At 40.8% G+C, this 23,527-nt stretch overlaps 1 protein-coding gene across 1 annotated transcript; it reads right to left on the reverse strand.

The window, feature by feature from the left end:
• Positions 1-26: 26 nt before the first annotated feature.
• Ufsp2 (UFM1 specific peptidase 2) lies at positions 27-23,365 on the reverse strand. The gene is made up of 12 exons (XM_006970881.4): positions 23,274-23,365; positions 19,876-19,955; positions 18,437-18,614; positions 18,289-18,355; positions 15,019-15,176; positions 14,448-14,640; positions 13,218-13,364; positions 7,489-7,653; positions 7,169-7,293; positions 4,783-4,859; positions 3,558-3,682; positions 27-201 (listed from the first exon to the last, which is right to left on the reverse strand). Exons 2-12 carry the CDS (start codon positions 19,937-19,939, stop codon positions 115-117), a joined length of 1,386 nt encoding a protein of 461 aa, XP_006970943.1. The 5' UTR covers positions 19,940-19,955; positions 23,274-23,365; the 3' UTR covers positions 27-114.
• Between the last annotated feature and the right edge of the window lie 162 nt (positions 23,366-23,527).

Below are 23,527 nucleotides of genomic sequence, written 5' to 3' on the forward strand. Positions count from 1 at the left end.
TAGTTTAAATTAAATCACAGCCAAGATTTAATTTAAAATTATGCTTGCTTTTATTGACATTAGATCAGCTCTTTTAAATCTATAGTCTTGATTCCAAGGTAATTTAAATAGCATTTAAACAGCATTCGGTCGTTGAGGAAGGCATAAGTTATAGTATGCATCCTTGTTCCAAAAGTCTGGGCTCTTCCATCCACACCAGCCCTAGATTTGGAAGAAGGGAAAGAAAACATTTTATAACACAAGACTCCATGATAGAAACTCTGACATAAGGCTCAGATACTGATCTAATTCACGGATTTTCTAGTGAAGAAGGGTAACTTTTTTTTGTCAACTTGATACAAGCTGCCATCATTGGGAAGATGAACCTCAATTGGAAAAATGCCTCTGTCAGATGTGCCTGTGGGGAATTGTCTTTATTGATGATTGATGTGGGAGGGCCCAGTACACTGTGGGCAGTGCCACCCCTGGGCAGGTGGCCCTGGGTCCTATGAAAAATCAAGCTGAGCGAGCCAGGGAGTGGCATTCCTCCATAGCCTCCAGCTCTTGTCCTGATGTCTGGACTGTAAGATGAAATGAACCCTTCCCTCTCCAAGTTGTTTTGTTTAGGGTGCTTATCACAGAAATACAAAGTAAACTGATAGATTTTTAAACAGAACAACAACAAAATCTATAATACTTAGCTCTAGAAGTCATCAGAAACAAAACAAAAATCACTTCCTTAGAGCAACTGTTAGTCCAGACATACTCCATTGGTTCTAAGATACAGGTATCAGTGGCTGTAATAGCTTTATTGTAAACTGTTTTACGTAGTAGTCTATAAAGGGGCACACATATGTGCCATTCAGTGACACACCTTAGACATAATGAAATGTGAGACCCAAGCCAGCCCCTTGAGTTCTGTTTTTATTTTTTATTTTCATAGGCTGTCTTCCTTCCAGTCTTCATTCCTGTTTAATCCTTTCCTCCAGCAGAGAATAATTTTTAGTGGTTTTATTATAAATAAGAAAGTTTTATCAAATTTCTTTGAGGGTCCACTCATTTTTTCTTCGAGACAAGAGTCTTAAACTGTAGCCCAACATGGCTTGGAACTTACTACGCAGTTTAGCCTGGCCCTTGAACTAGTAGTACACCTCCTACCCCCATGCTGGGATTACAGGTGTGTGTGTTACCACGCCCAGACTGATTGTGTTAAAGGAAGCTGATGACTGGCCTGTATTACATTGAGGTCAAAAGCAATGTGGAATACTTTGGCTGAGAGCTGAGTTACTCCTCTGACTGAAGCTGCTGGAGGCTGGCAGGGATCTGGAGTCTATAGACTAGAGTGCATTAACTCTTTTATACTATGGACGAGGGAGAGTTCACTGAACATGTTCTTTTTTCCTGTCTCCCTTGTTAATTGTCAAAATTTAAACAAGATCAAAATAGACAAAACATTGCACACTATCTGCGTTGGCCTTTTGAATACTCTCATACAGACAGGCCTTCTGGTAACCAGATCTTTTTTTTCAAAGACAAATAGAGAAATAGGCAGCGTATGCCAAAAAGGCATGGATATGGAGGCTGTACTTCCAGATGACCAAGCTGGGAAGTCAAACAGGAAGGCTCCAGAGGAGTGTGATGGCTAATCTTGGTTGTCAACTTGACATACCTGGGAAGAGGGAATGTGAACTGAGGAACTGCCTGTCATCTGGCCTGTGGGCATTAGTGGGGACATTGCTTGATGGCTAACTGGAGAAGGAGGGCCTAGCCCACTGTGGGCAGTGCCACCCTTTAGGTGAGTGATCCTGAGTGCTGTAAGACAGCAAGCTGAGCAAGCCATGGGAAGCAAGCCAGTAAACAGAGATCCTCCTCAGTCTGGTAGTGTCTGCCTCCTGTTCTGCCTTGAGCCCTCAACATCAGCTTGTGTAAGTGTAAGCCAAATAAACCCTTTCCTCCCCAGTTGCGCTGGTTATCTCAGCAGCAGAAAGCAAGCTGGGGCCGGATGGTCAGGTGAGCAGAGGCGGAGTGCCCACAGTACAGCTCCGGACCTACTGGAGTCACAGTCAAGAGACCACGGTGGCTCAGGCTCAGTTTGCTGTATGCACCAGAGGGTTAAAGGGCTTTCTACAAAAATGTGACTGGCAAAGTTCTCAGGGACAGTAATCAGGGACGAAGGCTCCCTTTATCTAATTGCCGCAGGATAATCCCAGCAGGGGCAGAGCCCAGTAATCAGCCAGAAGAAGCACGTATATTCCCATATCACCCATGATGGAAACAATTAAGTTTTCTACCTGCTTTCAAGATAAAAATCTGGAGCCAGGTGCTGGTGGCACATGCCTTCAATTCCAGCACTCGGGAGGCTGAGCCGGGCGGATCTCTGTGAGCTCAGGACAGGCACCAAAACTACACAGGGAAACCCTATCTCGAAAAACAAAACACCCTGAACCGGGGCTCAGCTTCTCTGCCTGTCCTCCTGGATCCCTCCTCACTGGGATAAAGCTCATGGAGCTCGTGCAGTTTGGGGAACAGGCTGTGCTTTCTCTTCCCTTCATCTAAGGGGTCCTTCCACAGCCTTCTAAACCTAAACCTGCATACTTCTTGTCTGAGAGTACTTTTGGACTGCCCTCTCCCTGCCCAGTAGACGGAGAGCTCCTTAGAAGATGCTTAGGACTGTGGCTGACATCGATTGCGTACTAATAAATGCCAGACGAGTCACCACTTGGCTAGGAAGGGAAAATGTTGCTATTATCTAAAATATCGCCTTACTTATTTGTGTGTGTGGAGGTCAGAGGACAACATGCAGGGGTTGCTTGTCTACCATGTGGGATCCAGGGATCAAACTCAGGTTGTCAGGTTTGGTAGAAAGTGTTTTTTATCTGCTGAACCACCTCACCAGCCTTTCATATGAGAATTAGCTGCTTATAAATCAATTTAGATTTATGCCCCATGTAATCAATACTATGTCAATAAATACTTCTAAATTCGCTCAACTTTTGGTCTTGATAGAATGATTATGTTATATGTACATAAGAAGTAGTCACTTCTTCATATGACTGGCATTTTGTTTATCTGTTGATTCATGGATTCTAAAAGTATTAAGGGTGTGTGTGGATCTGTACATAAGGTGTTGAACCCTGGAGCTGGAGTTACAGGTAGTTGTGAGCCACATAAAGTGTGTGCTGGGAACTGAACTTGGGTTCTCTACAAGAAGAAAGGTCAAGAGCTCCTAACTGCTCAGTTACTCTCCAGTCCTGATTTTAAAAGTCTAAAAGGTTATTCTGTTATCCTGTTTTAAGACATTGATGAGACAATGTGGTACAAAATCTGCAAAGGAAATGCGTCTATCATGTTCTATTATGAAGTTTAGTAATAGCAAAGCTTTATAAACGTTTTGTCTTTTGTGATTTCTGTTATCTTTCCTGTCTTCCCTGCATAGAATACAAGTGCACAACAGACTTAGAAATACTGCTGTGAGGACAATTGCCCTTGGCTTATTATCTTTGTTAACAGCCAGGCTGTGGTCTTTCATTTCTGGCTCTTTGCCTTGTGTCTTAAATTTATGTGATATGGATATTTACCTTTTCCAAGATAACTTGCAGATCTTCCGCACCTGTATAATGTGGGTCTAGAATTAGAAATTTTATCTGCCCTGTAGTTTCATTCCATGTGACTCCTAGTATTGTGTGAGCCAATACTCCTCCCCCTAGAAAAAAAGAAATACATCATAGGGCATAAATTAATTTCAACTGTTTATTTAGTTCAAATAAAAACTAATTGTTTTGCCTATTAATTGACTTAATACAGTATTAGTACAGTCTGTCCAATATCGTAAAAGATCATGATGGCAAATATATTTGAAAGAATAAGATTATATATTTAACAACTACCGTGTTACGCATGGAAATATGTAAGAAATGCTGTAACCATATCTATAATCATATAAAGTTTATATTTCATTGCTATATCCATAAAATTCTCCAAAATCAACTGAGAAAGGGCCACCAAGAGCCCAAACTTTTCTCAGTGCAGTAATGATCACTGAGGTACCCCTCTGGGCTGATGGCTTTGTATCTGCTGAGCATCCCTAGCCCATCCACCCAGGAGGTTCTCTGTGATGTTCTGCTGAGCATCCCTAGCCCATCCACCCAGCAGGTTCTCTGTGATGTTCTGCTGACATCTACCTACCTCTATTTCTTACTCACTAGTGTCATTCATCTTCCATTGTTTTTCAGAGAATCATGTATCTTTAGCTCTGTTAATCAAATCTTGTTTTACAAGGAAAACCCAGAAAAGGTAAGTAGTCTGTTGTCCATAAAACCAGCCAAGCTAGCGACAGAGTCATGACTCATGATGCTTAGTCAAGTGGCTATCACCTTTTAAAAAATACTATCCTTGGCTCATGTTAAAAAACAAAAACAAAACAGTTATTTTCTCTTTAGCATTTGTTTTTGGTTACTAAATCTTTTTTGCAACTTTCCTATACTTTGGATAGAAATGTTTACATTTTTATTTTATGTGTCTGCGTCTATGTCTGTGGATGCACTACCTGTAGAGACCAGAAGAGGCACTGGATTCCCTGAACTAAAACTACAGGCGTCTGGGAGCCACCATGTGGGTACTTGTAATCGGACCTAGGTCTTCCAGAAAAGCCACCAGTACTCTTGGCTACAAAGCCATCTCCCCAGACCCAATTTTAAGATATTTAAAATGACTAGTTTTTATGTAACATTAAAACGTTATACAAATAAGTTTTACTTATTCTCCGCTCTGCCAAAAGAACCCAACATGTCCAAAACACCTTACCAATCATGACTGGAGTGCCCACATTCTGGAAATGGCTGGCCAGTTCCCGTCCTTGAGAGGCCATTTCTGAACCTTGGCTAGATGAAAAGAGATCGTCTCCTATCAGGTTAACTGTTTTCAGCACTCAGTCAAGTAAGGAGTTGCGGGGGGTTGGGGGGGGGTGTTCAATACTTTCAATCATTTTGTTCATGGATCTTGAAAAAAACATTAAGTGGTAGGGACCTGATTCAGATGCAACTTAAAGCAACATAAACTAAAATTTTAAGGATACTAACCAGGGAAGAAACAAAAAGACTCCAGCTTTCTGCTTCCGACTACAAAAAGGTTTTGTATTTTTTTGTTTTTGTTTTTTTTGGTTTTGGTTTTGGTTTTTGGTTTTTGAAGACAGGATTTCTCTGTGTAACTTTGCGCCTTTCCTGGATCTCGCTCTGTAGACCAGGCTGGCCTCGAACTCACAGAGATCCGCCTGCCTCTGCCTCCTGAGTGCTGGGATTAAAGGCGTGCGCCACCGCCCAACAGGTTTTGTATTTTTAAGCATAAGATTGAAACTAGTCATCTTGTCCTTTTCCAAAGCCTATATGTTCTGTCTTTAAATTGGGATCAGTAACAGCCATCACATGTACAAGACAGAGGAGAGTCTAGGACTAATATATTCTTCTGTGAAAACCTCAAAGTGTTTTCAAGTGTACCCCATTTCATGGAGTATTTGCACACACTAAGTCCTTTTCATTTTGAGAAGAGAAAGACAGAAGGAACAGTACATATACTCCTCAGCATTCTAAGCTGAAAATACTGAGTAAAAACTCATTAGTATCTCTAACTATGAAACATCAGAGCTTAGCAACACAGCCCACTTGTTTCCCTTCATGAAAGGTTAGCTGGAAGCTAAGCCTTGTTGGTACTGCCCTCTGTCATCAGTCTTGTACTGCATATTTGAAAGATCAAATGAAAAATCCACAAGTAATTTCACATCATTATAAAGTAAAGAAAAGAAAATGTATGCTGAATCATGAGTAGACCCATTACTTTTGTGAAGGTACCAGGTGCTCTGAGACCTGGTAAACTCTTGGCTGAGCACGCAGCATACAAAGGTTTTAATGTATCAAAACATTCTTTAACTTCTTAAAGTACTTAGTTTGTGAATGTGCATGTGTATACCTGTGCCATGCATGGCACACATATGGAGCTGCCATGAATTAAACTCAGGTAGTCAGGCTTGGTGGCAAGCGCTTTTCACCTCATTAGTCCCAAACTTCAGTTTTGAAAAATAGTTCTTCACTGCTTTGTCTGCCATTAGTTCTTACTGATTTTCACAATTCCAATTGTGAGATTAAACATACTTTAAGTACTTGGACAACAGACACTGTTATTGTAGTTATCAAAACAAGACAGCTTAAAATATAAGCCCAAGGAAAAAGTCTTTAAATATTTAATGTAGTATCTAACAAAGTAGAAGAAAAGTCATTCCCAGTTTTTTAATTTTTTTAATTTTTATTTTAATGTTGTACCTAGGAGTTAGGTAGGGTGGGATCCCTAGTAACTGGTTTGCCTACAACAGCTGGTTATTACACTAGGCATAGCCTGAATCCTTTTCTGGGGTGGTAGCTATGGCCCCCAACCACCTAGCCCAATATGTTGGGCAATGCACTCACTCTAATTGACAACCATGATGCCCTGCTCCATGCTGCCCGAGTGTGGTTCCTCAGGCCGCTGTCTACCTATCTCAGCCTCTAGGGCGTATCTGTCACAGCCTGGGGAATCTCCAACTCAGGAGTGTTCCCTGCCTGAGCCAAGGAGCTCTTGTCTCTTGGACTTTAGTGTTGACTGCAATAATGCTATATTTTACTTATTTAGTAAATATTTTATAGTATATGTGAGTATAACATTTATGGTGATAAAATTAAAACTTCTTAGATGTTTAATAAAAAAGCAAGTTATGGTCAGAGAAACTGATATGTGCTAATTAATATTTTATCTTATTATTAGAATTGTAGAAAATGTAAGTTGAATACATTATTTGTATATTTGTTGGTTTCTTAACATGTTAGCAAGAAACAGAACAAAAGAAAAACATAACAGTCAGTGATCAACATTTGGTTTTCTCCTTAGAAGACTTTTTGAAGATTTAAACAGTAGCAAACTTCATTTTGTATATAGAACTTTACCCAAAGATATTTCTAAGTTTTCCTTGTAATAGACTAAAATTAGGTCCAGAGAATACATGTATGTATCACAGCTTGTTTAAAAAAAAAAAAAAAAAAGAGAGAGAGAGATTTATAAAGCAATGAGCTAATGAGCAAGAGCAATGATTGGAAATAACTAAGGAGGAAATGCCATTTTTCTATTACTTTAGAAATGATGTATCTGGTTTACAAAGTGTCCTTACCTGACAAACAGTATTTTTGAAGTGACACCAATCAGTTGGTTTAGCACCAGCTGTACCTCAATAGATCCAATCCACTGCCGTGATCCCACAAATGATACTGGCTTGTCTCCGGCATCAACAAGAGCCTTTAGTATTAAAACACACAAAATAAAAACCCATATACCAGACAACTATTAAAATCACATTTAGGGTATTTTAATTAATTACCAGTAAAACAATACATTGTTTTCGAAATAAAAATAAATCTATGCCATGGGGTAATAATAACTATCAAGGGCATATTACAAGCTGGTTTTAATTTCAAATGGCAAGTTCTGTACCTGCTGAATTTCTCTGTGTGTTGGAATGGACCTCTCTGTGTATCCCTGATGTCTGAACCATGAGCAGATGGTCTGTAGGGACCGATAAGCACAGCCCCAGCCATTATCATCTATCCGATCCTGCATATAATGATGATAAGCATAGATGCCCTGGACCACACAAACCTATAAAAAAGAGATGTTGTATTTATTAAAGACAGAAGTACACACTCTGTAGAACCACCAGAATCACGTTTACTGTTTCAGAGCGAGACTTTTACTTTCGACCAGTGGTTCTCAACCTGTTGGTCACGACCTCTTTCACAGGGGTCAACTAAGACTGTCAAAAAACACAGATATTTACATTACAAGTCATAACAGTAGCAAATTTACAGTTAGGAAGTAGAAACGAAAATAATATTATGGTCTAGTGGCACTACAACATGAGGAACTGTATTAAAGGGTTTCAGCATTAGCAAGGTTGAGAACCACTACTTTAGACACTTATAAAAATGCCTTCACAGAACAATGGCTTAATATTATATTTTTTTGGCTTTTTCTTATAAGTCCAGAGTCCTACTAGAAAGATATGTGTTCTGGCTTAACAATGCTAGCTCCTATACTTTCTTTTCCCCTTTCTTAATTTAATTTAGTTTTGAATATGCCAATGGTTATCTGACCATGAAGCCTTATATTTTTCTTAGTTGGAAATATCCTTTTTCCAATTAATTTTACAGCATGAACCCTTTTCCATTCAGGTCTCTGTTCAAATGCCAGAAGCCATCCATGACCAGCCTACTTAAAAATGGCATGATCACTTTCTCATGCCTGCCCTTTGTCCTGGCTGTCAACTCTCTCCTGACTTCATGTTTGTGTGTGTGTGTGTGTGTGTGTGTGTGTGTGTGTGTGTGTGTGTGTTTAAAATTTCCAAGTAATTACAGCTATTTCACATATAACTGATTATATTTTCAATGTCTGCCTAACCACACTAGCACGTGGGCTAGTAAGCCTATGTTGTATCTTATTCATTTCTAGGCTCTAATTCCACAAAAGGCAGGGCACACAGCTGATAAACATGTTGCCGCTGAGTAAATGATGACTGAAAGAAGGAAGAAATAAAGGAATACACAAACGAGCAGAAGTAGGTTCTGTACAACGGAACACAGGAACAACAGTTTTTGTAGACCTGCCACTGACTACAGCTGGTGTGTGTTATTAATGACTAAAATGGGGACTGATGTCATAAGATTCTTCCTGGCAGTATAGTGCTAAAAATGAGGAAATACAGGGCACTCACACGACGATTAGGCAACAGACTGACAGGGTGTAAACTGAAAATGTGTAATCAGATTATTTGGTAGCAAGAAAACCGGCTGCTCCAAAGCTATCTATGTCCTAACCCCCAGAAAAACAGCAATCCTACTTTATGTATATGATTAAGGAATTAATTTAGATGGAGAGGTAGGAGAGTTATTCTGAGAATCTAGCCAGGGAGGCACTAAATGCATGCACATGCATCTTTATCACAGAAGAACAAGAGGAATCAGCTCTGAATGATGTCATCACAGCCAAGGAATGCTAGCAACTATCTGAAGCTGAGGAGATGAAGAATGGATATTCCTCAGGAGCCTGTGGGAGGGACGATGGCCCTGGAGATACTTTTAGTTCAACCAAGTGATGCTAATTTTGGACTTCCAGCTTCCAGAACTGTGACACAGACATTTCTACAGTCTGTAGCTACCCAGTATGCATCATCTGTCACAGCCTTTACAGCAAATGAGTCCTCTGCTTTAGAATGTCTTCCTAACAGTAGGCAAAGATCATAAACATATGGTGGATGTTAAATAATTTTCTAAAAGAAAGATTAAGTTCCATCATATATAAATGTAAAAATACTCAAAAGTGAATAAAACAAAAATCTTTCAAATTAAAATTATAGATTACAATAAAAGCAGTGCTTTATCTGCAATTTAAAACTCTACATTAGAAAACAGGAAAGATTAACAACAGTTCCAACTTAAGAAATCAGAAGAAACACATTAAATCAAAGAAACAAAATAAAACTCCAAAATTAGTGAGACAGAAAACAAAAGTTATAAAGAGGGGTTATCAAAGACAAATGTTTAAAGGAAGGAAAAAATCATAAAGTGATATGAAGATTAAAAAGAAAATATAACTATATGAGGAATTAAAACCTAGGTAAATATGATAATGTCCTATAATCACTAACAGAACTGAATATTACTAAGAATATTCACAGAGAGGCTGGAGAGACGGCTCAGCAGTTGAGAATGCATACTGCTCTTGCAGAGGACTGAGCTCAGTTCCCAGCACCCACAGCAGGCAGCACACAACCACCTGTTAATCCAATTCCAGAGGGATCCAGCAACTCTGGTTTCCACAGCCACCTTCACTCATGCGCGCGCGCGCGCGCGCACACACACACACACACACACACACACACACAATCGAAAATAAAATCTCTTAAAAAAAGAATAACTCACAACAAAATACTAAAGTCCAGGTTGTTTTTCAGGCTTTTCATATCAAATGATCAAAAAAATAACATGCTAATCGTATACAAACTCTAGAAATATAAAAGATGGAGCATTTCCCAAATCATTTAATGAGCTGTGTATCACTGGCACTTTTTTTAATTAAGAGAAAAGAAAATTATAAGGAAATGTCAGTACAAATAAAGATAATATATATGTAAATAAATAAATAAATAAAGACAGTGTTTCTCTGTGTAACAGCCCTGGCTGTCCAGGAACTCACAGAGATCTGCCTGCCTCTGCTTCCTGAGTGCTGGGATAAAAGATGTGCGCCACCACTGCCCCACAATGAAAAAAATCTTAACAAAATATTATCAAACTGAATCCAGCAGTGACTAAGACATGATAATGAATACAGTAAACTGGATTTCTATAATAAGCACATCTATTATTACTGGGAGATCAGATGAAGTGTTTAGGGGTAAACAACATGAAGTTTATAATTTTCCCTGAAATGGTTCAGGGGAATATAGAGACAAAAATTAAAAAACAAACAAACAAACAAACAAACAAAAAAACCAGCAACTGTTTACAACTGTTTCACACAGGAGACATGAATGGGACTGTTCACAGAAGACTGCCTAAAATCACAAAAATCCTGGAAAAAGTTATGAAAATGTTTATTATACGGGAATCAAGATAACTAAAGCATAGTGAGACCAAATAAGATGAATTTTAGATATAGGACGTTGAGTGAAGAAGCAAGCTGGAGAAGACTGCATATACAATGGTAAGGTTTCTATAAAAGCCAAAGTGAAACAAATATTGCTAAAGTAATGCATACCTCATATGTATACACACACACACACACACACACACGGAGCTCTTAAAAAAACAAAAATGGGAGGGAGAACGATGAATGTGTCTCTGTGCAATGGCCCTTTAGCATCCTTAGAAAACTGTCCCAGGACCCAGTGCAGATACAAAATCTTGGATACTTAGGCTCTTCATGAAAAATGGCACGGTATTTTTATAACTCATGAATGTGCTCCCACTCACTTTAAATAATCTCTAGATTACCTATCTTAGACACAAACAATGAAAAGACGATATAAATGGCTACTCTATTTTCTAGGAAATAGCAGCAAGGCAACAATATATCCATTCAAGGCAGACTTTTTTTTCTAAAGATATTTTTGACCTAGGATTGGCTGAATGCACAGATGTGCAAGCAGCAGGTGTGGAGGCTGACTGTGTAGGAGTCACTGTTGGACTGTGCTGAGGAGGTAGGGAGGAGACAAAGGAGCAGACAAGTTGGTAATGTTCTGGTTCTTAACTGAGGAGGACTCCGGGTTATTCATTTCTTTGCTATGCTGTGAAATATACATGTGTACCAATGTATGTATATACCCACTGTGTGTGTGTGTGTGTGTGTGTGTGTGTGTGTGTGTGTGTATGACACACACAGGTCAAATATTATAAATACTAAAATAAAGAAATGCCTTTTGCATTTTGTAACTTGGATTAAGAACCTGTTTTACTGTCAAAATCAATCAGCATGCACTTAATGCTTTATGATCTTGAGCTTTTTGTAAACAATTATTAAGAATTTGAAATAAACATAGGATGCAATATAAAACATGGAGTTCTAAAACTAGTTTAAGAGAAAAATATTTAAGTCAGGAGCTTGTAGAGGGCCACTCAGAGTTCCACTGTAACGTTATGCACTCTATTTCTTACTCTATGATTCTGTGACAGAGCAAGAGTTGGACAAGAGGTTTCTTGGGATTTCTTCCTACCTTCTCGAAGTAAGTGAAATCATTTACCATCTCTAGAATGTTGACTCTAGACTCGTGGGTTACACATAATGGTGGGTGTTCAGCTAATGCTACAGCAGAGGAAGCCAGTCTGTTCATGCGGATGGGGCTGTTATGGCTAGGACCAAAACCTCAGTCCTCTCTCAGTTATCACAGTGGTTTACCCATTTTGATTCTTAAGATTTCCTTACGAAACTCCCGGGTACTCAGAAGGTACTGAAGGAATGCCATCCAAGATGGCTAGTCACATTTTCTTCCTTTGTAATCTGAACTGAGAAGTGCACAGTAAACCCAGCAGTAAGAGCAGAGGATCAAAGTGAGAAGTCAGGCTGAACAGCCCCGAGAGGAACAGGAGGAAGTTTTACACAATTCAAACAAGGCAGATGCAGCAGCAGAGGGCTGGCCAGGCCAGGAAGGGCTATCAGGACCAAAGACACAGGGGCAGCAGCAGATGGCCAGCAAGGAGCCTGCTAGGTCATCAGAGAGCCTGAGTCAGCCCCAGTTTCTAAGAGGTTCCCGTGCTCCCGCTCCTGGATGACAATGAGATTCTTTTTACTGGCTTTCATGTACCCTTAATTTAACCCCTATTCCCCACTCTCCACCAATCCAGTTATCTGAGCACTTATATCGAAAGTCTGCAACCAGATACATGCTGTATAGTACAGAGGGCAGTGACTTAGCCTTGTCCATACTGTGGCTTGGGGAGACTATGCCCTTAATTAGCATGATTTGTCAGGTGCAGAATGAGGAAAAAAGGAACAAACCTTTTGAGAAATCAGAGAATGTTATTTTAGTGGGAGAAATGTGGTAAATACTCTCCATTGATAACCCTTTCAGATCATTAATTACTGCTATCTTTTTTGAGGCAAGGTCTCCCTGGCTAGCCTGGAATGTGCTGAGATTAAAGAAATGTGTAAAACCACTCTAAGATAATTACTGCTATTTTTTTAAGAAGACTTATTTTGTGTGTGTATGTGTATGTGTATGTGCGTATGTGTGTGTGTGTGTATGTGTGTGTGTGTGCCGCGTATGCGTGCGTGTGTGTGTGTGTGTGTGTGCGCGTGCGTGCGCATTAGAAGGCAGCATAAGGTCTCCGAGAGCTGCAGAAACAGCAGTTGTGAGTGCTGGGAACAGAACTCAGGTCCTATGGAAGAACAGCAAACATTCTAAAATACAAAGCCATCTCTCCATCTACTAATTACAGCTATCTTAAAGAAGGTTTTTTGAGTTTTGTTGTCTTGGTTTTGGTTTTTCAAGACAGGGTTTCTCTATGTAGTCCTGGCTGTCCTAGAACTCACAGAGATCCGCCTGCCTCTGCCTCCCGAGTGCTGGGATTAAATGCGTGCGCCACCACTGCCCGGCCCAGGAATCAATTCTTAAAACTGTCTCTTTCCAAAACAATGAAGACAACAATCAATCAAAAACTAGTTGAACTCACCATGCTACCCTCTATGTTAGGTGGACTCAGGTAAGTATGTGGGTTTCTAAGGCAGCCATCTTTATATGGTTCGTCTGGAAAGTGATAAGCATTAGCCCTTTTGAAATAAGGTCTGTCTTGAGGCAGATTGAAGAGGTCATGTAACTCCTAAATAAACCAGAATCAATAAACAACAACAAAAAAAAAGGATTTTAGATTTTTAGTTAAAACATTCAAACTCAATACTTATAAGACAGAAAATATGTTAGCTATAAGCTTTCAAAAACATAACTTAAGTCACCAAGGTCAATTGGTGAGTAAACTGAAACCAATTTACACTCCTCTAGCAGAGACTAGATGGGACGACAGAAATGGGAAAATAACTTGTGAGAATTGGGATGTTTTGTAAATGAGAAATTATAGATGTCAAGGACTTTGGACAGCCCTGTTTACAACACTTTAGACATGTAAGTGCACTCATTAAATACAGGGTAGAAGCTAGTGATTTAAGGCCAACCAAGATGGCATGAATAAAAACATTTACCAGTGTAACCCACCATTTTCTCAAACTCATAGAGACACCATACTTATGCTAAAAGTCTGGCCAATCTCCAACGTACTTTAGTGGTTTCGACAGGTCAGCTTGCACAGTGTCTGAAAATCCATTTGTCTCCAACATTTGGACTTAGGAGCAGAGTTTAGGACATAATTTGGTGAGTGCCACAGGTCCAAAAGACATTCTAAAACCAGTCCTTTTGCTGATAAATCTCATTTCTTTAAATGCTGGACAGGTTTTCTCCAAACCTTCTCTAATGAAACTTAAGTGACCTTATTTGTGGTTGGCTATTACCGGGTATCATAGCCAGAATTAGCATGGATTCCAGCATTCCTTTTGCATTGTCCTGTTGTCTTTTTCAAATCTGGAGCTAACCGAGGGTAAAGGAACTTCTTAACATCCATCAGCTACTCTAGGCATGTACTTTCCATTTCTATTTTTCACTATGAAAAATGGTAACACTTCATAATTATATGATCCACACTGAGCACTTGAAATTAAAATGTTACATGCTATACTAAACTAATGTTTTCATTACTAAACACATCACAAAGAAATTTCATGAAATTTCTATACAGTAGCCCATTTCTATATTTTTAAATTGAACTGTAAAATAATTTATACTTATTACCAATTATAATTAAGCACAAAATGAACAAGAGACTTTTTTCTCATAATAAATGATCCACTTTTACCTTTCTATAGGCCTGCAGCTGACCGTCTGGAATTCCTGATGGATATAAAACTGTTACGAGATTTTTTTTCCCTGGCAATTGGAAGTGCAGTGGCTCAGGGACTACGATGGATGTTCCTTTCATATATCTCAAAATGCATTTTTCCACATCAACTAGTTGATTAAGAACTGCATCCACTAGGAGTTTTCGAACTCTGTAGAAGGAAATATTTAAGTGAATTAACAAAAGGTAGAGAGGCTAAGATGAAGATGTGTAGCTAATATGCCCTTAATAGAATAAAAAAACTCCCACTGGACAAGGTTTGCCAAAGTCTAAATTACGCAAAGTCAACGTAATCGTATTTACTCTGGGTGGATAGAGGGAAGCCTTCTACGTTTTGGTGTGCTTTCCTTTCTCTTCCAAATAATAAATATTTAATTATTCGATGACTCTTAGGTTGAAAACAAGGAGTACGTCACAGTAAAAATAGCCCATCACCCTGGAGAGGACTTTTTTTAAAAGAACTGAGTTCTGATTACTTTATAAAAGGGTCCTCATTTAAATGTGGCATTAGTACTATAAAAATACCTACTTTCCCCATGTTTCTTCTGGAGCAACAGATACAACTGCATCGATTGGCAAGCTCATATTAATGTAGTGGTGTTCTTCATTTTCCCTTTCAATGATGGGGGTTACAGCTCCCAGAGAGGTCGATATTTCCAGCATGAGCTCTATATTTACTATTTGTTGCTACACAGACAGATAGTTAAGAGTCAACTTGTGGAACATTAAACACTAAAATCTAAAAGGTAAATAGAGTTTTAAAGGATGATATATAAAGCTACATTATAGATAGTAACTGAAAGGACCAGGCAGATGCCATCACAGACTGCTCAGTCTTCCTTCAGAGATCAGGCCTCAATTTCAGTTTCCTGAGACTTGAGCAAGCAGTGTGTGGGAGGGCCATGAACTAAAGACATAGTCCTTGCAGTAGCTCCCTTTCTGCACGTACTCTGACTGCTCAAGGTTCAACCAACTGTTTACTGTCTGGGACCCCTCACCAACTTAGAGCTACGTGCATGGGTCAATGTGACAGCTTGGATCATTGAACCAGCCCCCACAGTCAGTATGTGCTAGGCCAGCCAGCCCCCATGGCAGCTCAAGGACAGAGCCTGGGACTTGTCCAGGCCTGTCCAAAAATGGTAACTGTAACCCCCAACCAACCTTAGCCACTGTTCCTATGTAGTCTGTAGACTCGAAGCACCCCTTGCTTTAAAAACTCTGCCCCATTGCTGCTCAGGATCTCTCCTGCTCTGCTGCTGCGTCAGACAAACGGAGAGTCCGAAGTTAACTCGCAATGCAAAGACTCTTTGCTTTTGCATGGGATTTGATCTCTTGGTGGTCTCTGGGGACTCTGGGTATAACAGTAACTATAGGAAATCCCTTTCTGATTTAAAATATCTGCATGAATATAGAGTGAGTGGCAAGTGAAGATGGAATCAGACTGTCTACGTTTATAAGTGTTAGAGCCACGTGTAGGGCACACTGGATTATTATGCTATTCTTTACACTTTTGCACAGACCTAAAGTAAAAAAAAAAAAAAAAGAAGAAGAAGAAAACAAAGCAAAAACAACAAAACAAAACACCATCAAATAAAATTGCTCAGCAGCTGGATTTCTGTGAATTTGAAGCCAGGCTGGTCTACTTATCAAGTTCCAAGCCAGCTAGAGTTGCATGGTGAGATCCTGTCTCAAAACAACAACAAACGAAGCAAATAAAAAGTACCCAAACCAAAGAACTATATGCTCTCGGTATAAGACAACCCTGAAATTCCTTTCTGTGTATGGAATAAATCAGCAGAATTAGAGGATGCCAGAATCAGAGAATCCTGGAGGCTTCTCACTGGGATCAGTTAGAAAGTTTGTGAGGCCGAAGTGGAACTAGAAGCAGAAATATAATTTATACAGGTAAATATGAATGTGCATTTTTTTTGTGTGTGTGTGTGTGCCTGTGTGTGCACAGTAAACATACATGTGGGTGCTCCATGGAGAATGGCTGATTCCCAATCTGGAATAGGGAAAGTACATGATAGGTCTGGAATAATGTATTTGACTAAAGTAGGGAACACCAAAAAGAAAATTTCAAAAGGCTACCAGACACACTGCCTTCCATGAGGTATTAGTTATAATGGAAAACAGTACTTTATAGTGGATACAACTGGTAAATGCCCTAAGTACCAGACACACTGCCTCCCATGAGACATTAGTTATAATGGAAAACAGTACTTTACAGTGGATACAACTGGTAAACGTCATAAGTAACTGACAAATATGTCAACATCACCAACTCAGAACACATGGAAAGCACCTGCTCGTTTAATATGATACGCTAGGACACAACTTCTCTAATATGCCAGCTAAAGATATGGAATCTAATCACAAGCACAAAAATGAACCCATGCTGAGGAGCATACTGCAAAATAACTACCACGTGCATACTCTTTGAGTAATTTCCAAATCATTATCAGCCATGGTTTTTGAACACTCCATGTTTTTAAATTTAACAGTGCGTCAGTGTATCTCAGTGGTGTCTTAAATATAACCCAAACTGAACTCCTCTTCCCCCAAATGTGGGCTAATCTCTGCTATCTCCTGGATACATCTGGAATGAGGGCACTCAACTGGAGAATTTCCTCCACCAGACCGGTCTGTGGGTATTTTCTTGATTGCCAAGCAATGTAGGAGGGCTGAGCCCACTGTGGGTGGTACCATCCCTGGGCAGGCGGTTCTGGGTAGTATCAAAAGCTGGCTGCGCATGAGCGAGGAGGGCAAACAGCTTTCCTGCCTAGTTCCTGCTTCTGTTCCTGCCCTGCCTTCCCTCGGTGCAAGCCTGTGATGCAGACCTGTAAACCAAATAGCATCCCCCACATCCTCAAGCTGCTTTTGGTCCTGGAGTTTATCAAAGAAGCAGAAAGCCAACTAGAACACCCACTTTCCAGGTCTACTCAAGGAAGGAACTAGTTATGCCATATCAATTAGTTCCAAGTCAGCCCATTGTGTCTCCTAAATATGTCTACGTAGTTAGTGTTGACTGCCAACTTGACAGAGTCTAAAATCACCTGGGAGATGGGCTTCTGGGCATGCCTGCGGGGGATGGTCTTGATTAGGTTAAATGAAGTGGCACCATTCCCTGACTGGGATCCTGGGCTGTATAAATAAAGGAACTGAGCAGCAGCACACAGACATGCTTTCTCATTCTACCCAGCTGTGCCATGTCCCTGCTGCCCTGACTTCCCCTCCAAGAGCTAAAATAAACTCTCCTAAGTTGCTTTGGTCAGAGTATTTTACCACAGCATTGGGAAAGGAAGTCAAGACAGCGGTCAGATCTCACCATTTTCATCTTCATACCCAGCGGACTAGTTAATACCTCCTATCCAGCCTAGAAAAAGACTGCGGGGAGTAATTTTGTACAACACCTTGCCTTGAAGAATTGTCTCTGGAACTTATGCATGTGGTGGGGCCCCATAACACTGGGTTAAAAATCAGCAGAACAAACAGACAATGTGAAAAAAAGAACCCCTTCAACACGGTCTTACATTACAGGATGTATCACTTTATCAAGTTTATGAATGGGTCCCTTTCATTTACTTTTAAGCAATTTGTAAACCTACTCAAATCAGTTTTGGTTTTGCAAGATCAAAACAAAATAACACCTTCGAAATTACACACTACAATAAGAAAAAAAAATTTAGATATGTAAAACAGACAGGCCTCGATATTATGGAAGGGCAAGATTAAATTATCACCTATACCTCACTTATCCAAATGCAAGGATTTAATTTGAAAAGACAGATTTGCTTACCATGTCTGAAAACTTTTTGTCTTTCTTTTTTGTGAATTTTCGCTTTGTATCCTCTTCCTGCTCAAATCTAAAATTTTAATATACAAAGACATTTACAAGCACGGAATGATGCCTTGAGAACATTTGCAGAAACTCTGGAAACACTCACTGAATGAAGTGCACTATGTTCTTACAGGTCGAGGTGTCAGTGAGCTCTCCCGTGCTCAGGTCGCTGTTGGGCCAGAGATACACGGAGCTGTTGCAGATTCTGAATACGAGGGCGTCTGAAGACAGCTTGCTAGTGAGGTCATCCAACACCTGTCTTAATGCGTTCTTGATAAACATTTCTAAATGAGAGGCGAAATAGTCAGCGAGATCTTAAACTTTTGACACGAATGGCTTTAAACATAAGGCAAGAGCAGAGGACAGCGAACACGACCCCCAAGCCCCCTCCCCTAATTTTCAATCACTGTTGCAATTCTGGCCTCTCTAGCTTTACAGTTCTGAGACCATAAATTCCACCCAATGGCTTTTAGCATGTCTGTAACAATTTACAACTTTTTTTTTTGTTTTGTTTTGTTTTTTTTTGTTTTTTTCGAGACAGGGTTTCTCTGTGTAGCTTTGCTCCTTTCCTGGAACTCGCTTGGTAGCCCAGGCTGGCCTCGAACTCACAGAGATCCGCCTGGCTCTGCCTCCCGAGTGCTGGGATTAAAGGCGTGCGCCACCAACGCCCGGCCCAGTACTAACGTTTTAAAAGCAATCATTATGGAATTTTTCACACCCTCAAAGAGACACCCTGTCCCTATTTGCAGTCACTCCTCCTGCCCTTCGCTTTTTATCCCTTACCTTCTAATGTCACAGACGGCATGTTTAGGGATGGTTTCATTTACCATCCGGGAGTTAGCTGTTGCCCTTCCAATCTCACGTTCTCCACCCCCTGTTCTGACCACTCTCCCCCAAGTTTCAGATTCAACCAAGTGCTCGCTGGAAACCTGAACATGATGTCCCAGCGGCATCTCAAAAGTATCGCATCTCGGCTGTAATTTCTCACACTCCTCCCTGAACACTCTCTATCTCAGTGTTCGGCATCAGCCTCAGGCAGAAACTAGAAGGCATCCTGGGACTTGCTTCATCCAGATCCTGCTGATTTTCTTCTCCTCCAAGTTTCTTCTAACTTCCAATAGACTACAGTGTTTAAAAGAGTTGGGCACCAGGACATGGGGTAACACACACTTACAACTCTGAAATGTGCAGCTCCAGGCAGTCTACGTTGTGTTCATTAGGGACAGTTTGCCCGTGTATGTGTGTGTGTGTGTGTGTGTGTGTGTGTGTGTGTGTGTGTGAGAGAGAGAGAGAGAGAGAGAGAGAGAGAGAGAGAGAGAGAGAGAGAGAGAGAGAGAGAATTTTCTTCAAGACAGACCTAAAGGTTCATAAGGAAGGTTAAATCTTTTAATTTACACAGAGATGCCCTGTGGGCTGGAAAGGGAGTTAGAATACAGCATCTAAAGTTGAATCCCATTTAATTTGAGTTTAGTTTATTTTTCTTATCTCATCCTCAATATGTATCACTGTAAATTCAATAATAAAAGAAGTTTTGGGAAGACGTACCTTTAGGAGGGGCTAGCTGAAAAGCCAGATCAAAGCCTCCTCTTACTCGGAAGAGTATATCCATAGTTTTGGGAGATCACCTAAAACAAATGAAACCACAATTCCCTGGTAAAGCAAGACAAACTCATCTTCACATAAGTTAGAATCTATTTCGGGTTAGGATAGGCCATTAATTTTTCACTTATTTCATGAGTTAATTCCTTATGCGTAAATATACCACAACACCTGCAGATTCTAAAAAGGGGTTTTTCAAAACTTAATTCCGTACTGAAATCACCTAGGGAGCTTAAAATTCTGACGCCCAGGAGGCCAGAGGATCTAATTAATTGGCATGAGGCCGTCCCAGGCACAGGAGTATGTAAACCAACACCACCACCCCACCCCCACCCCACCCCACCCCACCCCCCACCCCCGCCTCGCGCTGCTTCCTTTCATAGTGACTACAGTGTGAAAAATCGGTTCAGCATCAACGCACCAATACTTCTAATCATGGTCTTGATGGACTTGGCAATGACATGAAAAACATCAGCGGTAAAAAACTAGTTTAAGAATGTGACGAGAACACTCGGCCTAATGTGCTGAGAGACTGTGGCTAAGTCAGTGAGAGCAAAGTAGTTACTGAGGGTGAGAGGAGACACCGGTGGACCTCTCCATCTTAAAAGGTCCAAACACGATTTCACACTTAGAAAATACCCCGAGATTAGAGTACAAGGATGCTAACCTAGCCGCCATAGCTAGAGAAAGCATGTTAGACAGAATTCACATGGCCTGGGTCAATGTCACCACTGACAGAGAGAAAAAAAGGCATCTCAAAATGGAAGAGACTAGCAGTTCTTAATTTGAATCCATACGCTGAGTTTCAGGTAGCAAATGAGTTACGTCAAATGAACCTGTATCATAATGTGTTTATGTGTGTATGTGCGGGGTCGGGGGGTGGATCTTGATGTTTCAAAGATTTTATCAGATTCTTACAATACGTCCTGAACAGACTAAAGAACTACTGTACACAGTGGGAACCTGTGATGCTCTGAAAGAGAATGGCTTCCCATAGGCTGATGTTTGAAGACTTGGTCCCCAGTTGGTGGAACTGTTTGGGAAGGATTAAGAGGTGTGATGCAGCTGGAGGAGGTGTGTCACAGAGGCAGGCTTTGGGGCTTCAAAAGCCTCCCACCATTCTCAGGAGGCTCTGTCTCCTGTGTGTGGATCAAGATGTGAGCTCTCGTCTTGATTTGCTGTTCCAGAGGCTTTGCCACACCTCTGCCACACCACCACAGACTCTTAAATCTCTGGAACTGAAAGCCCAAGTAAACTCTTGGTCATGTGCACGGTGTCTTATTACAGCAATCACAAAGGTACCAACACAGAAGAACCCTATCCTGAAACAAATGAGCCAGTACTCACACCTGTTACCCGGACACTGGACTAAATAACCAGACATTGGGTGTATATTACCTTTGATCTACAGGACCTTAAGAAGTAGGTACCACTACAGTTTTGTGTTTTGCAAATTCCTTGTCACATTTCTGTAAGAGTGATAGCATTTATTTATATTATACACTGTAACCTGGTGAAAGATCATACCACATGTCCTCATTTCACTTCATTGAATTTGTCCTATGCAAACAATAAAAAAGTTCAATACGTAATGCTGTCCATTTATCCTACTCTTGTTTATCATAAGAAACCAAACCCTAAAGAATTGGAAAATACTGTGAGAGCTACCAATAAGAAGTTTTTTGTTTGTGTGTGTGTGTGTGTGTGTGTATTAAAGGCAGGGTTTTCCTGTTAAGCTCTGGATGTCCTGGAACTCTCTATGTAGTCCAGGCTGGCCTTGAACTCCAAGATTCACCTGCCTCTGCCTCCCAGGTGCTGGAATTAAATGAGTGCACTACTACCACCTGGCCCAGTAAGATGTTTGATAAAGAACAATACTACTATTTGAATGATAAAGAAAGAACAATACTACTATTTGTATAAAAAAAAAGTTAAATAAACTGAAGATTTAAAAGACAAGCAGGAGTAAAATTTAAAATAAAAAAATAACTCAGGTACTTATTGTATGATTTTGATTAACTTAATCACTCGTGTCTATTCTCTTCTGTAAATTTGGGAAGAAAGATATAACTTCACTGGGATATTATGAAGACTCCTTAAGGAACCATATGTGAAAGCCCCTGAGTCTCTTGAGGTTTCTGAATCAAGATCCTCTCTGGGGATGTAATACTTAAGCTGAAATCTGAGGGGCAAGTAAGTAGCTATTAAAAGGAGTTTTGACATTTCCAAAGGAAAGAGGTATATGTACGTGCGTGCGCACACGTGTCAAAGTGCCCATTCCAGGCAGAGTGACCAGTTGCTGAAGGCCTGCTTAAAACAACATCTAGGAAGACTGATGTGTGGTATATGACTATATTGCCTACACTTGGCAGGTGGAGGCAGGAAGATGGGGATTTCAAAGTCATTCCCGGCTGTCTAGCCAGTCCAGGGACAGCTTGGGTTTTGTGAGACCCTGTCTTAAAACCAAAGCAAAAGATTACTTAGAATATGACCCAATCGGATCACATTCCGATGTAATGTTTAAGTATTACACCCCCAGAGAGGATCTTGATTCAGAAACCTCAAGAGACTCTGGGGCTTTCACATATGGTTTCTTAAGGAGTCTTCATAATATCCCAGTGAAGTTATATCTTTCTTTCCAAATTTACAGAAGACGGCAGGGACCAAGGTCAAGATGGTAAGGTTAAGAGGGTGATATTATAGACACTCGGAAGTAGAACCCAAAAGATTTGATTACTGACTTGAGATGAGGCACATGTGTCAAGTGCTAGGTGGGCACAAGAGGGGTGAGGTGGGTTATCTGCAGAGACGTGTATTCTGAAGGAGTGTGGAGAGAGGGGGTGGAAATGGTGCGTCAGTTCTGCAGAGTTCGAATGATCTATTTAAGAGGACGCAGTTGACTAGATGTATAAATTGGGTTCAGAAGAAAGGGGAGAAAGCTCAGGGTGCAAAGTATATCTGAAGAAGACAGACATCTGCGGTACAGAAGGCAGGACCCGGCTGAGCTAGGAGACGGAGCGAAAACAGGGAGAAGGCGACGCCACGTCAGCGAAGGGAGCAGACTGGAGGAAGTTACGCCTGTCTTTCCCAAATCAAAAGTTCTTTCTTCTTAGCTTCCAAATACACCAAAGAGTGCCTCACTGCTAAGGTGCAACGACTGATCCCGAAGGTCGGGTGCCCCGGTGCAGCCGAGGCAGCTGGAAGACCCAAGTGGGGAAATTTTGCACCACCTCCGTTGGCCCCTCGGGGCCTGCTCCTCCCAGGGGGCTGGAGCCATTCTCCTAAAGGTTGCCGAAGTCCTAGGAGGAAATACGGGAGGGTCACTGACAATCGGAATCACTTACCAGGTTCACCACCTGGAGATGACAGGGATGACGATCTCGCGCAAGTCAAGGTCCGCCCGGAAGTGGCGTCAACGCCCGCCAAAGGGCGGGCTCCGGCCGATGGACTACAACTCCCAGCATGCCTCGCACCAACCATGGCCGAGCGTACCATACTGCAACTCTTTGCCAAATGGCTAGAGGGCCGGGAAACAGAAGACTTCGTTTTCGAGAGATTTTTTTTTTTTAAATTGGCTGAGACTTCTGTGTCCTGCGGG

The sequence above is a fragment of the Peromyscus maniculatus genome, chromosome 17 (assembly GCF_049852395.1).
Source record: "Peromyscus maniculatus bairdii isolate BWxNUB_F1_BW_parent chromosome 17, HU_Pman_BW_mat_3.1, whole genome shotgun sequence".
Classification (NCBI taxonomy): Eukaryota; Metazoa; Chordata; class Mammalia; order Rodentia; family Cricetidae; genus Peromyscus; species Peromyscus maniculatus.

What these genes read in the sequence shown, in the direction of transcription:
- Ufsp2 (XM_006970881.4), bottom strand. Translation starts at nt 19,939, where the DNA reads ATGGATATACTCTTCCGAGTAAGAGGAGGCTTTGATCTGGCTTTTCAG. An exon ending in AGCTGCAGGCCTATAGAAAG is followed by an intron (nt 13,365 to 14,447) that starts GTAAAAGTGGAT and finishes TGGTTTATTTAG; the next exon opens with GAGTTACATGACCTCTTCAA. An exon ending in CACACAGAGAAATTCAGCAG is followed by an intron (nt 7,294 to 7,488) that starts GTACAGAACTTG and finishes TTAATACTAAAG; the next exon opens with GCTCTTGTTGATGCCGGAGA.